Source organism: Excalfactoria chinensis, chromosome 4 (genome assembly GCF_039878825.1).
Source record: "Excalfactoria chinensis isolate bCotChi1 chromosome 4, bCotChi1.hap2, whole genome shotgun sequence".
In the NCBI taxonomy this organism is placed as follows: domain Eukaryota; kingdom Metazoa; phylum Chordata; class Aves; order Galliformes; family Phasianidae; genus Excalfactoria; species Excalfactoria chinensis.
The window spans coordinates 58388972-58404573 of record NC_092828.1 but is presented as its reverse complement, the minus strand read 5'-3'; the positions used below and the strand labels follow the sequence as shown (position 1 = coordinate 58404573).

Here is a 15602-nt window from a genome sequence, read left to right as displayed (position 1 = left end):
TCTGAACTTAGTCAAACAAGAGCTCTGGAGTAAATATGAGCCATAAACTTCAGGGCATGTGTCAGTCACTTAAATGTAGCAAGCTTAAAAGTTTACTCCTAAGGAAAGGAACACAGAAATTATTTTTGCTACCAAAATTTACTTTTTAGTGTACATATTTATGGGCAAACATTATATCTTACAGTAGAATAAAAGCAGATAAAATTGCTTCTATATTTCTTTATAACAGGTAGTGGACCCTGTGATATGTAGGCAATAACCCATCAAAGCAATATAACATCTTTTCCAGAAATAAAAGAATCGTAGCCTCTTTACTATATTGTTACTAAAGCAAACAAATAATTATTTTAAAAGATTAAATCCCTTCTGGGGAAACTACTACAAGAATGTACAAAGATATTTTTCTTTAATTCCTATTTTTTTTTTTTTTCATTTAGAACCTCTTGAAAACAGAATTTTTTATTTTTTTTTTTCCCTTACAAAATATTTGTCCCCAAGCTAAATTACAGCTGTTTCTTCCTCTTTGTCTTAAAACTTTCCTTCCGGGGATATTTTATTACCTATATTTATCTTTACTAAAATCTTCAATATGCACATTTGAGGTTAAGCTTATGACTCACTTATAATGTTACTTATAATTCAAAAGAATAGTTTTGATCACACGATTATAAGAAGTCTGAAATTCAGTAACACTCAGAATGGCACCTGTGGAATTCACATTTTGTTCTAAACTTTACTTTTAGTACTTAGCAATTATACATAGAATTGTCTGCTCTTGTTTGTTTCTACATTTTCTTATTTCATCAGGATACAGTGGAATCAGACAAGTTGAATCAGAGGAATCAGCTTGAGTCAGATTTTCAAGACAATGCTTTTGCTTCTATCATAGAGCTGAAGCAACATTTACCTCGGAGAGATTTTATTTAGAATTTTATTTCTTTCAGATTGGAGCATGATTCATCATATTCTTAAATGCATGATTACTCAAGCACCTAAATACTTTTGTGAGTGCTTTCTTTTTTCCAGTTTACTGATCAGTACTTCATTCAAAAACGAAACAGTGCTTATTGTTATGACTTGAGTAAAAATAACATTATGCAAAACTTTTGAAGTCATGTTTACACTGTAATGCCTCTAACTTATATTCTCTGCACCCCCAAGTGACATGAAATAGCAAAACTGCACCCAACTTAGTGCTATCAGAACCATAGGCATTACCTCTATACTACCTATACCCACACAACGATTTTACCTCCTCTTTCAGACTGATGCAGTACAAAAAAGACTGGGATCTCTTGGAAAGAGTCCAGTGGAGGGCCACAATGATGGTGAAGGGCACCTCCCCTATGAAGAAAGGCTAAGTGAACTGGGTCTGTTTAGCCTTGAGAAAAGAAGACTGAGAGGGGACCTGATCCGGGTCTATAAATATCTGAGGTGTGGGGGGCAAAGTGGCAAGGCCAGACTCTTTTCAGCAGTGTGAGGAGACAGGACAAGGAGAAACAGCCAGAAACTGGAGCATAGGAAGTTCCGCACTGAACTTCTGTACGGGGAGGGTGACGGAGCACTGGAACAGGCTGCCCAGGGGTGTTGTGGAGTCTCCTTCTCAGGAGATATTCAAGACCCGCCTGGATACCTACCTGTGCAACATGGTGTAGGGAACCTGCTTTGGCAGGAGGGTTGGACTCAATGATCTCTAGAGGTCCCTTCCAACCCCTACAGTTCTGTGATTTGTCCCTCTCACTGTTACACCCACGCTTCTAACCAGGCTTTACAGCTATCCACACTGGCAGGAAGGAAAATCAGAACCACATGCTTCAATCATCATGCTACGTTTACTTATGCTTCTTCCTCAAAGTATTTCTTTGTCACAGTGGGTATTGGATGATCATTTAACATAAATAAGCAATAAAACATACTATGAGTTGTTCCGAAAAGATGAATGCTACAATGTGAAATAACACCAAGTACTGGTATTTGCACTATGGCTTTGGAGATGATAATGCGTAAGAAATAAAAGTGGTTAAAGTAATTCTCTAACTCTTAAATGGCATTTACCTATTGGGCAAATAAAAATTTGAGAAGTGGATGAGCTATACAGTCAGCATGATCGATTTTTATTGCTTACTAAAAAACCCTTACACATTAGTATTCTCAAACAGGATCTGGCCATGAACACCTAAGCATGGCACTAATGAAAAAAAATAAAGTATTAAACCAATTCAAATGTGCTTTTATAACCCATCATCACTACAACTAAGTATGTGCCAGTCCACTGACTTATTCAAGGCAAGACTGTGGACTGTCACATGCTGCTCTACTGACACAAAATCGCACTGATGTAGTAGATGGGTTTAATAATAATTAATAAGACAGGAGCCTCTACTGCAGGACCTCCTGTAAACAACCACAGGCAAGGCTTCCTATTGGGTTGCTAAAGAGGGAATACCTGAAAGCGCACAGGGTAGCTTAGGGATGCAGCATTAGTTAACAGTGCTACTCTTATGCATGAGACAAGATGCCCACTTATGTGAGGCAAAGTGTAATGGCAGAAGTAACAACATTCTTCTGCATCATTCAGCATTACTGGGAAAAGCAGGTAAGCATTTAGAGAAGCCCAAAACCTCTTGAAACATTTTGCCCAGTTGTACCAGCAGAATTTACAGTTCTGTTTAAGGGCAAGTTGCAGACTTAGCACATTAAGTGGGAATTTGGGTATAAAAAGAGTTTAAGGCCACTGGTGCTCCCTCTTTTTTTCCCAGGCCATTTACACATCCTATGATGCCTTTCCTGACTAAAAGGCCCAACATGAGCTAAGGCTATAAAATGAAACTATTTTTATAAATTTTTCTCATGTTAATTAACATAAATCAGCTAGAAGAAAAGTGATTTATATTCTAATTGCTTCTTCACTAACTACAAACATTACTTGCCATTGCTTGCATAATATTTATCTGCGATATTAAGTGCTGCCAAAGTACAAAGCAAAACACTGTAACATAGTTAGCACCCTTCTCATGCATTGTTTCATTACAAAATGTTAGCTTTTCTGAAAATGTATGTTGTTAACCAGATGTTGATTCTTATACACTTAAAGTCATGACTTCTCTCTAAAATGGATCATTGCTCAGAACTTATGAAGTCACTGCAGTCTTAGAGAAATCTGATAATCCTGTTGTTCAGCTACAGCTCTAAGGCCTCAAAAATCCAAAGAACAGTGCACTTGGCCTATTTCATAGTCCAAATTTATATTTCTAGCTCATCATATAGTTTATTCTTACTAAGAAAATATGTAGTATTTACTATTGCTAATATCTCATCCTTACCTTCTCATATCCTCCTTTATGTGCAGATTGATCAGTTCTTTAGGAACATGGAAGGAGAGGATGGTCTCAGCCATCTGTTCCCGGATTCGCATCCACTTGTTGTCAGAAGTAGGAAATCTGTACAACTTACAGATTGGGTTTTTTAACACTGCAGAGAGGAAAAATTATATAGTTGCTTTCCTGTGGTTATATGACTGAAAATTTATGAGAACAAAATACCTAAAAATAATGCATTATTTCCTCCCATTGCTTGTAGAATTACTGTCAAAACCATTATGAATTTATTAAATACATTAGTATTTTATTTACTACAATAGTGTGTAGAAGACCAAATATTGCCAATATAGTAGATAAATCACAGTAGGTATTCTGTGAATTTAGTACTTCAGTGCAGTAGAAAGAGGAGTTATGCTCTCTATTCTTACACTTAAGACACAGTTAGGAAAAACAAAATGCACAATTAAACAATGAACTTGACATAGTCAATGCTACCACCTACTATCTGCTAGAATCACATGAATAATGAATTTCACTGGACAAGTGAAGTGTGCCTTGCAGTTTAGCAGTATCTGATGCATCTTCTCCCATGATATGTACACAGAGGAGTCATTAATGTAAGTGGATGATGTGTTTCTAACATTAATGGAAACTTTACCACCGATATGACCAAGAAACTGGTACTTCATAGAAATAAAGATAACAATCCTGTAAACATAGTATATACTCTGTTCCTAGGTTATGATGGTAACTTGAAGTTTGGCATAAGAAAATAAAAATATTTAGGAAAATCAAGATACTTAATGTCTTGGAAGTTTATCCTTAAAACCGACAGTGTTTTTCACCTTAAAGCTCGTGCATCTTGGCAATATTTCTACTCTGACTTTTCAGTGGTGTTCTGTAATACAGACAAGAAATTTCTGTGCTCTACTTTCTTCTTCATACCCACCCCACTCTTAACCGTTCGGGAAAATGCTGAGAAAGGAAAATATCATTTGACTTTGTAAATAAGATTCATGGGACACAAATTACTGTCATTAAACATACACATCTGCAGCTTGCTAATGCAGAATGACTTTGGACAGCCAAAACCTCCAAAAGTACTTTTCTACTACCTGCCTTCTGGAAAAGGTGCTTCAGACCAGGTCTCCATTGATCTGTCACTGAATGGTCTGTAACTCAGACAAAAGCCCATGTGTGCTGAGAATAAACTTCTTGTCAATATGATATATACTGTTGTCTTGGTTTCATAGTTTTCATTGGTATTCTGCATCATTATATCATGCAGTGCATTGGGAGTTAAAGAGTTCATTCTTCTGTTCTGAGGAAACTGCAGCATTAACTCTTTAACTCCCAATAGCAACTATGTGGCAAACATGACAACTAGTAAGACTATCAGCTTCTTTTACAACCGTTATTGCCTACGTAGGCTGATTTACAGAGAATGAAAAACAGAGAAAGTTATTAGTTACACAAGTAGTCTTGTATAACTAATCAATAAAATCCTCCAAGAAAAGCTTGAAACGAGACCATAGGTTCAGAGGTATCTGTAATAAAACAGCTGCTGTCAATTTATAAAGAAAGGAATGCTGCAAATATTCATGTTCCTTTTCTATTTCCATAATTTCTTTGAGATCTCTTTAACTAGTCTGATGAGAAATTAAAAGCCTTTTAGAGTCTTTTTGCCTTTACGATTGATTTTATTTACAAAACCTAGGTTCTGACTAACTACTGTGGAACAGGCATAATAGATGACTGATGGAAATGGCAGATGAGGAATAGGAGTTTCTGTTCATTATTAGCACCCCAAATACCCCAATATTCAAATGTTAGTACACACATTTTACAGCTTGAGAATCCTCAAAAAAGAAAAACATCTTCAAGCTCTGAACATATGATCAACTTGCATCCTGTGTCCGTGCTTTATTACTTCATTAAAATGTGCTGTGATGTTCTCCTATTTTCCTTGTCTTCCACTGAGATTCCATTATGTTAATAAAATCAAATTTTCAATAATGTTAACAGCCTCTGTCAATCCACTAAGCAGATAAAAGGCACCAATCATCTTCCATTATCAAGACACAGAATGACAATCTTCAGAAATCAGAGGAGAGCTCAATAAACCTGGTTAAGTTAGGACTGTCTTAAAATGGGAACAGGTCATTTTTTTTTTCTCTCTAATTTATTTATTTAATTATTTTGTAGCACCACCTGTTCATTATGAAGCAGGCCAGTAACATTGACCATGAGATTTCAAATAATGATGACCTAGATGGAAAAGTCTTCACTGTTTCTTCTTTTTATGTTTATTTTCCAATAAGCTTTCAAAGCAAGTTTTTTCAAGAACAACACTTGAATCTGCACTCAATCTATCACATTCACAGAAGTCATATTTGTCTGTGAGAACTTAATGCATGTGCACAAAACAGTGAGCTAAGCAGTGTATGCTTAGCAGTCTCTTCCCTCTGCATCACTCTTTATCATCACCACCAATAAAACAAAACAGGAAAAACCAACAATCAACTGAAAAAACCACAGACTTAAAGTACTGCAGCATAACAGCTAGCAAGACTAGTATCACTTTGGTAACATGGATCCAAAGTTGTTTCTATTACAAATTTTAGAATTAGCAAGTCATTTTAGATACTACTTAAAGGTAATGTCTCTGCTACTTAAATTTTAGACTGGAGGCCATTTACAGTTCTTTAGGAAAGGGGAAATGAAAAGAAAGAAAACAGCACAAACATCTTTCTATGGGTTTATGAAGAAAGCTTCATTTATAAACACACACACACACACAAAAAAGACTGGAAGGCAACCAAATAATTCTAACTTTCATTATAGCTAGCTACTTTGTGAGGTTGACAATAAGAGCTGCACAATATTTTCTTTTCCTGTGAAGCGAAACACTGAAATGTTTATGTGACTCCATAAAATTCTTAGATGCGTTTTTCTTTCTAATTTCACCACATGGCCTAAAAAAGAAATCCAGAAGGCTTTTAGCACCCAAACAGTAAGGACGGTAAGTCTAGAATTAGATTTTATAAGTAGTAGTTATTAAAATGAGTAAAAGTCTCATAAATTTAATCCTTCCTGTATTTAGACAGTGATCACGAAGGGCACTGGAAAAAAGCAATTTCAGATGAACTTCAGTGGTTTAAAAAAGGAAAGATTTATTTTAAAAGCGCTTCTTTATAGCACAAAGCTTTGAAGCCAATACCATATATTTTACTATTCATACTTTTGGACATTCCCATTTTTAAAGATGCCTGCGCTTTTTACTCCACGCAATATACTTCTCACAGCTCCCCTGTAAATAAAAAAATAATAAAAGATCCAGTATTCCACTTTTATTCTTGTTCCCTACCCAACAAAAATCAACTGCTACCATATACTAATTTACTATTAGTGCTTGTATTTATATCTTCCTTTCTTAGGATAGATGTATTACGATAAAATAAGTTTCAGCATCCTTAGTTTTTGCTTAATTTCAATTACTTTTATTCTTTTTGTCATTCCAAAGGGCAATAGGTTTGCTGACAAGCGTTCCTCTGTTAGAAATGAATAACTCAACATTGAGACATATAGATTCAATCCTTGGGGATATAATGTAATTAAAATAGGTATCTGTAAAATATACTAATTCCCCTCACTCATTAAGTGCATCATAACTCGAGGACTCTGAGGTCTATGCATAAAGTTTTAAGTTTCAGAAGAATGCCAACAGACTTTAAGATAAATATAGGGGCATTTTCTTCAGTTTCATAGTTTTGATTGCCTGATAAACAGCATGTGGGAGATAGAACAGTTTACAACAGCATAGACATGTAATAAACCTACGTTTGTCGAATATATGTTTATTGTAGTTCTGTATGTACACAGCAAAAAGAGTAGTGCAGGCAATGCCCACTGCAGGTAGGTTGTTATCCTCACCTTCTACCTCATTTTTCTTCCTTTCTTTTCATTTCTTGCCTCTGATTTTGCCACATCGAATTTTGCCTGATTTAAACAGATTAATTTTAGAAATTTTCAGCTAAAATGGTCCAGTTGTTCAGAGAACGAGGCTAGAAAATACAGGAAGGTCTACAATGTTAGAATTATGAGATCTGCAATGCTTAATGCTTTATAAACTTGAATTCTGACAATGAGTCTTCTAATTACCATATCCATGGCAATCCACCAAGATCGGACAGTGATTTAAGCATAAGGACTGAAATCTTAGTATGTAAATATTAAAACAGATAGACTTGAGATAAACATGTTATATGTGCACCAGGGGTCAACTTCTGTTGAAAATGCATCATTTCTAGTTTCTAATACTAACATAACTGTGGATGTGTCATTCCTACAGAGTGGATGAATGCCTCTTTCAGACACAGCTAATATGTGGTACAACATTCTTAAGGGCAACACTAGTACCCATTTCAGAAAGCCCATTTCCAGGCAACAGAGACAGCTTTAATCCACATAAAGCCTAGTCATGGAGACATACTGGGAAAGAAGCTTGACTGGCTGGGAAACAAGGCTGGAAATAGAAAAGGAAAGTAAGAATTTGATAAGAAATTGGGAATTCAGTAAGAATAAGGTGAAAAGAGTGGGAATGACAAAACTTGAAGTTGATTCCAAGTGTCTATTGAGAGCATAGGCAATGCTAGGGCAAGAAGAGGAAGTCACAGGTACAGAAGGCAAATGGAGAAATAAGTACTTATTAGAACAAACTTCCTACACCTGAAAACTCTTTCCAATATCCTGTGCACTGTCATTTCTCATATATCACATCTTCAGTTTTGCTCTTTCCTCTCAACTCTTTTTAAAAATAAAACACACAAAAATGCTAGAAAAGGTGATGGGCTGGTAATTTTCATTTTATGATACATGAGAACAATACACATAGACACCTACGCTGCTGTCTACATACCTTGTAGAATTACATTCACACTTGGCAAAGAGGACTAAACTTCATTATTTGTAAAGCTGATATCTACTTTGAGAGCTCCAACAATTTAATGCTACTTATTCCTCACAATACAACATTTGCCCACCAAAAAAATCAAATTCACCTAAAGAAGGCAATGAACTGAAATAATACATCTGCAATCAGCAACACTTTTTCTGATTAAAAATTGCTTTGATATTCACTATCTGGATGACATTTAGAATCAAGGAGCTGCATTAAGTTTGAGCAGATCATCCAACTGGCTCTGTACCTTGTCTCCAAGAAAAGCCATAAATATATGCCTATGAACTCTCCTTGACTCCAGCTACTTCCAGTTCAGAAATTTCTGTAACCAGATGTGCTTCCTGTCCATTTAGTAATTCTCAATGCATAACTTTTCCACAAACAATTCTAGCCTCCCACTGAATCAGTAACAAGAAATGGCAGCTCTAAAAAGTTTTTCTCTGGTTCTGAGACAGTCTTAACAAATCACAGGAAAAAATACACGTTTCATTCATGCATGGGAAGACTATTTTTTGCTATGTTTCTAGTGATTCCATCAGACCGCAGAGCTGTACTACTGTGTTTCCTGTCCTATCAGTCAAGTAATAAGAAAAAGTTTTGATAAAGGTTTTAAAAACGTTTAAACTTCAGTAACATTTCTCTTCAACTGCCTGCAGCTAATGCACAGAATACTTGGCAGTACTGTGGTATCAGATAACACATATAACTTATTTGTGACATTGTTACTGTAGAGCTGTAGAGATTCATAAACTTGGGCTAGTAAAACCTTTATGGTGCAGCATAGCAGCATGTAATATTTCTCAGTATACTGAAAGAGAACTCTAGTTCAGTGAAGTACAGACAAGGCCAGAGCAGAACTAGAACTGAGAATGCCTAGCCCACATCACTTCCTCAGTTTCAGGAGGTACAGCTTTCAGATTGAACTGAAATTGCCATCAACTATGAGAAAGATTAATTCTCCTGGGTATTCAATTGCAAATAGGACATAATTATTTTAATGGGATGTCATGCAATGACATGACAAAAACTTATGAGGTTAATTCTATGCCCACTGAAGACAATGACAGTCTTGAAAAATCACTGAATTGTAAAGGTGTTGGAGTGGGAGATTTCAGCAGTATTACAGAAAGCATTACATGTCTGAAAGATTTGTTAGGAAAATGACACAGTCAAAAATACATAAAATATTAATTAATCTCTACAAGTTATGAGGAGTCCTTAAAGAGATCTGCTCCAAATGTTTGTGATTTCTTCAAGATCAGATATTCCAATAATCACCTCTTATGGAAGTTAAAATACTCACCTGCATTTAATGAAGGCAAGCTGTCTTTACCACTTAGGCCTTCAGGTTCTGTACACTCACGAACCAATGCACACTACAAAAGAAACACAAGTTTACACTTGCAAATTGTGGCATGACAAGGAGTTTACGTGTCTATAAAAGCGGCTCATAAGCAGCAAACTAAAAAGAACACCGATAACTTCCCAACCCTACCATTAATTACCATTTACATTTCTCTCTCTGTATGTTCCAATATGTGGCAAAAGAATCAGAAGTACTACAGAGAAAATGACAGCATATGGTCAGCTATTCCGTAATAAAACAGAAAGATCTCCTGCCAATACAACTGCACAGGCTAAAATAACTTTTGACAAGTGATGTGCTTTCAGAGGGATTTCTTTCAATAAGGTAGCTTTCACATACACGGTGTCAGAAAGCACTCAGTGAATTATTAAACAAGGCAGAAGTAGGAGACACAAGAAATCTTTAAAACATGGTTGTGGTTTGTGATTAAAGTCATCTGTGACAAGTGAATTGGATGATGTTTCCTTTGATAAGGCTAGTGTATAAAGTAAAAGTATCAAAAGTTAATAGACAAATCAACTGGTATAAATCCACTTTTAAATGTGCTGCTATTAATATTTTTCATGTTTCTCCCTCAGTCAGAAAAAAGGTCTCTGAAAGTGATAGGAAACTCAGTTACTGTGGCTCTTATTAAGATTTTCTGCTGCAGATCTTGAACTAAAGAGCAAGACATGAAGTACTCCCCACAACTTGACACTGCAGGTAGAATTGAACTATCAGCTTATTCCTCCATGAGTAATTACCTGTGTATAGTTTATCTAATGAGTTAACAAATCTAATTCAGAACTTATGTCTTTGAAGTAATACAGCATCTCTACATTTTCACAATTGTTTTTCGGGAATATACTCAAACTACATCTCTACTACAAATATACAAACTATAGCTCCATGATGCAACACCATGACACAACTAATCAATAAAAACTAAGGACTGCTATAAAGATCAAAAGTTGTCACAAGGTTGCTCTTTCTTGAAGTATTAGAATCCCTTAGAAAGAGTCTATTAAAAGCCTTTTGGCTTCCACAAGTCAGACACATGTCAAATTACCATGTCAAATCTCATTCAACACATTGAAACAGAATAAAAATAAAATAAAAGAGAAGGCTAAAGAAACAGTTTTGCGTATCTTGTAGACATTTTAGAGTAATAAACAAGAAAGGTTTCATACTATTTGTTAGCCACTTTGGAATTAGTCCCAGTGGTCCACATTTTTAAAAGGACTTTGGGGTCCCTACAACAAGAATGGTTAAAAAAACCAAAGGGTCAACATATCCTTAGAGTTTTGTACGCTACTTTGGCTGAGCAGAAAAGATACTCACAACAGTGTTAATTCTCTCCAAATATGCATTCTTTTGTGTTACCTTCAAACAAAAAAGAATGCAGTACCAGATTTGTTGTTTCTGAATCTTGTCTTAGCCCAAGCCTCTTGTCATCCACCTTTTCCACCCCTCCTTTGTTCTTCCTATTCCTTTCCAAATCCATTCCTGCTTTATCATCTCCAGTTGGCATCTCCACCACTTCTGGCTTCAGGTCTTGCCTACTGGAGAGCATTTCTACCCTTTCCAACCCCCTTCTGCTCTTCCTCCTGCCTCTCACCATGTTTGCCTCAATTCAAAATCCTTACACACCCCCTCTGCTCAACACTATTCTAGCACTGAAGTATCACCATTGCCACCCACTACACCAGTAGATTTTCCCCACCATTTTATGCTCCCATGAAACGCAGCTGAATCTGTCCCTTTTTAAGGGGGTTCACCTCTTCTTTGGATTGCCTGTCTGCCATTCTTTCCAGGTTTTCAGTATTGTGGGCACTGGCTGCACTTAAAAATCCATGTGAACGGGACTTCAATGGCAGAAAACAGAGGAACTGTCCAAGGGAAAAAAAAATATCATACTTATGGTGTCTCTACGGACAGGTGTTGATCAGGAGTGATTAAAGATGATCAGATGAAATCAAAATCAACCCCTTTTTTTTTTTTTTTTTTTTTTTTCTTCTAAAAAAGGAGAGGGACTGAGAAATCAATAACAGAGCATAATTCTGCATGTTTTCATAAAATTTACTTTTATTTTTTGAGAGATTGTGTGAACAGTACTTTACCCCACAATTTATTTATTAACTACTTAACACAATGTGATATGAGTAATTTAGGTATCTGGTGCAACTAATATTTCTATTTAATTTTCTGCAATCAACTGAGCTGATACCTTTTGATCCTGTGAATCTGTTGTGATGTGGCCTGGTTCCCCATCTTCTAGCTCTCCCATCTTCACAAGATTGACTTCAATGGTACCAACTGTCTTTCCACCATCGGAAGTTCTGGGAAAAAAAATCCCATGACACTGGGTCATACGTAGCATCTAATTCTATCAGTAAAAATATTTTCAGTAAACATTTAGTTCCTTCTTCTGTATAACCTCAGAGATCTGTATTTACATCTATAAGGAGGCATTAACAATAAGGCTTATTATGTTTTCTGCATATTGCTTGTAACATGGAATGTTTTCATCATAAAACCGAGGACTGGAAGCCTGTATAAATGGTGGAAGAATCCATACACACTGTCAAGTTTTCATTCTAGATGGTATTCTGCCTGTGGATTCCAGGGTGTAAGGGCCATTACCTGCTATGCCAATAGCTCACTTATTACCTGCAGTCTCAGTACACCGTGCAATGCTTTATTTCCTAACAATCTGCAAAGAACATGTTCAGTAGGTTAATAAATTTGTTGCTAAATCTCAAGAGTGCAACAAATCTGAATCTCACTTTTCTTTTTGTAGTATCTCTACAGAGTAATTATACAGAATCATTCCACTTCTTTAACTAAATGGGCGAGGATAACATAATTTCAGGTGAATTCCTATATAATTATTTCTGCAAATAGTTTTGGGAAAAAATGAAAGGTAATTCCAATTACATGTTGAAAGAAAGAATACTGCATGCTACCTTTCAGAAAAATAAGGCTTTAAACTCTAAAGTGATTCAATGCTTTTTGGCTTTCACTTGAAGCAAAACGTTATTCAAAGTACCAAGGTTACACAGTCTGTCTCCTCTGGCTTATTCTGAATGGCTGGATTTTTTGAAAGGAAGGAAATAAATGTAACAGACCATTTGACAGTAATGAAAAAAACTAATACAACACCTACCAAGCAGAAATTAGCAATGATGATAATAAGTTTAGTAAAATTGAAAAGCACAGAGTGGAAGAACTAAAACAAATGGATTTGGGGCAATACCATAAATCAACTCAGAAATAAAGCAAAGTGGTAGAGCAGCACAAAGGAAATACATAGAAAAAAGCATTAGACAAGTATTTCCAATAAAAACTTTCACATTCCTGGGGAAACTCTCACTGCAGAACAACAAACAAGTTTAGCATGGACACACAGATCTTAAAAAAAACAGCACCACATCATATTGTATTAGTAAAGGATCAATAAGAACACCAGCCACTACTCTCAGAATTTTCCCTACCAGGATAGAGCCCATAGCCAAACATTGTCTCTGTAGTACACCACTAGTATGGTATAGCATTACAACTCTGAGCAATTAGGCAAGATAAAGCCCACTACATTTGGGGTCACAAGAGCTTCTGAGAAGCACAGCACCGATTCATGTAAGCCCTGCGCTCAGTCAGGCCAGGCCCATGTTGGCTCAGCCTTCCTGCCATGTGCAGTGCTTGGGCTCTCTCAAGTTAATTGCTGAAATACAGGCTGCAGAACCCTGGCTACCACAATTTTACACAATCTTGATTTTTGTATGCTGTATCAAGTCTTAATTAGGTCAGAGAAAGTTGAGTTTTTGAAGTGATTGACGTTAAGCACCCACATCAAGCTTTTCGGGTATGAATACTTATTTATCATGCTAAATTAAAACTTTTTATTTACATACATAGATTTTACATATGTACATTTATAAATATAGCTACTTTGAGCTTTCAATTTTAATAAGTAATTTTTGTTACCAGTCATTATACCTTTAATGCGTGATTCAGTAAAATACACTCATCTTGCAGCTACACAAATCAAATGTTTTTATATTCAAAATACACAATTCTCCATATTTTCATGTCATTGCTTCACTTGCTCTAAGACAAATTCATTACTGACAATAAAAAAAGAAACAATTAAAATGAACAAATTCTAAATAGCCTTGCAACCAAAGAAGCCTATGTTAATTAATGAAGTATATAAAGAAAAATAATGAGGTAGAAAGGTTCAATGTCCAAAGGGTGTTTATGAGCAAAAGTACATAATAATTTTGAAATGTATGAAAATCAACTTGAGTTCCTTCTGAAATTAGAACATTCAGTTATTACAGCATAGTAATTTGACTTGTTTTCTTCTTCCTAGGTAGCAACCAGCATGTGAACTAAGTTACTTCAACAAAGGGACTTTTTCCAAGGAAAAAAGGGAACATAAAAGACGTTAGCATATCATACACAATTTCATAAAGCAGAGCCAGCGTGTTGCTACAAGACTCACAATTTTTTCAACAACTCAGTGTGTCCTGATCAAAACGTCAAAGGGACAACCTCATGGGCAGGCTGACTTCAATATGCAATAGAACTTGGCTGTAATCCTGGTCATTCACTTGACAATCAGAAGAAAAATCCTGCCCTTCCATTTCTTTTAGGAAACATGATTTCTAAGGTCAAAAAGACCAGCAAGTTTGACACTGACCTAGATATAAAACAGGTCTGATTCAAGATTACATAAGGGAAAATTAAGAGTATAACTGGAAGTTGAATAAAAATGAGCTCAGTTTGCAAATGAACTGATAAAAGACAATGACATATACTGCCAAAATAAAACAAAACAAAACAAAAAACAAAAAGAAAGCACCTGTTACACTTTTTTGTTCCTTGTCTGAATTGCTTTAGAGGACTAAATATTCCTCATTGCTTCAGTTTGGTGGTGATTGTTGACTGCATTGATAGCCTGCACACATGGCAACAGAAGTGTGGAAGCTTTCTCCATACACGTAGAAAGAAATGCAATTGATGTAATTTTATTTTCTATCAACTTTTTTGATTATTGCCTTCTCAAAATCACTCCTGATCAGTTCTTAAACATATGTTACATTAAAATATGAAACACAGTACTTACAAGATAAGACAATGCAACGGAATAAAACAGTGGGGCTATTACGTTGTAATTGTACTTAAAGAACTCTATACATGTCCAGGGAGAAACCATCATTATCTCCATAAGACACTGAATTTAAAATAGCACAGGTGCATGACCATCTTCAAACAACAGACACGTCATGGATTTAAAACTTTCAAGCAACATAATGAGGTAATTATGCTTAAAAGAAAATTAGAAGTGAGAATTACTCAGAATTTACTCAGTAGGAAAAAAAAAAAAGCAACTGATCACTGAAATAAGATGGAGATCTGTATTATTTTACTTCAAATTAAAACAAACACTACTGTATATTTATATATTTCAGGTAATTTGCTTGGACAAACAGAAGACAATCACGCACACATTGTTAAGCAGATCATTAGGAAAATAATTAATGGGCTTCAAAATACATCAGGTTAGAAAAGCTTATTTGCTGTTGTTTAATAAAGTTAAAAGTGCAACTTTCAGTGACACGCTGCAATGAAGACTGTCCCTGTGCCAAATTGCTTACAGCCATGAGACAAGATGCCCTGCAGAACCCCAGGAGGTCAGTATAACATGGCCTGCACCTTGAAAAGCCTGTATAGGGATTTTTCTGACACACACAGCAGGGAGGTGTAATAGAACAATAAGAATAAATAAAGCAACTGTCAATGTGAGAAGCCCACATTTGGCTTCAACGCTAGTTGGCTTGTGGAACTGGAAAATTCCTGATGATTTATTTCATTTAAAGCAGCCTGGGACAAAGAGCACCAATTGCCTCATATTTGCCTACAGAGCATCTGCATTTGGAATATTATCAATAAAGAAGACAGTGTATGAAGAGTG

The 15602-nt window shown here is 35.7% G+C and overlaps 1 protein-coding gene across 1 annotated transcript in view; it reads right to left on the bottom strand.

Annotated features, from left to right (window-relative positions):
* Positions 1–15602, bottom strand: part of INPP4B (inositol polyphosphate-4-phosphatase type II B) — a 241014-nt gene that overhangs the window by 84463 nt on the left and 140949 nt on the right. The window contains 3 exon segments of the mRNA XM_072334549.1: positions 3324–3471; positions 9584–9656; positions 11853–11964. Coding sequence (XP_072190650.1) covers positions 3324–3471; positions 9584–9656; positions 11853–11964 — 333 coding nt within the window.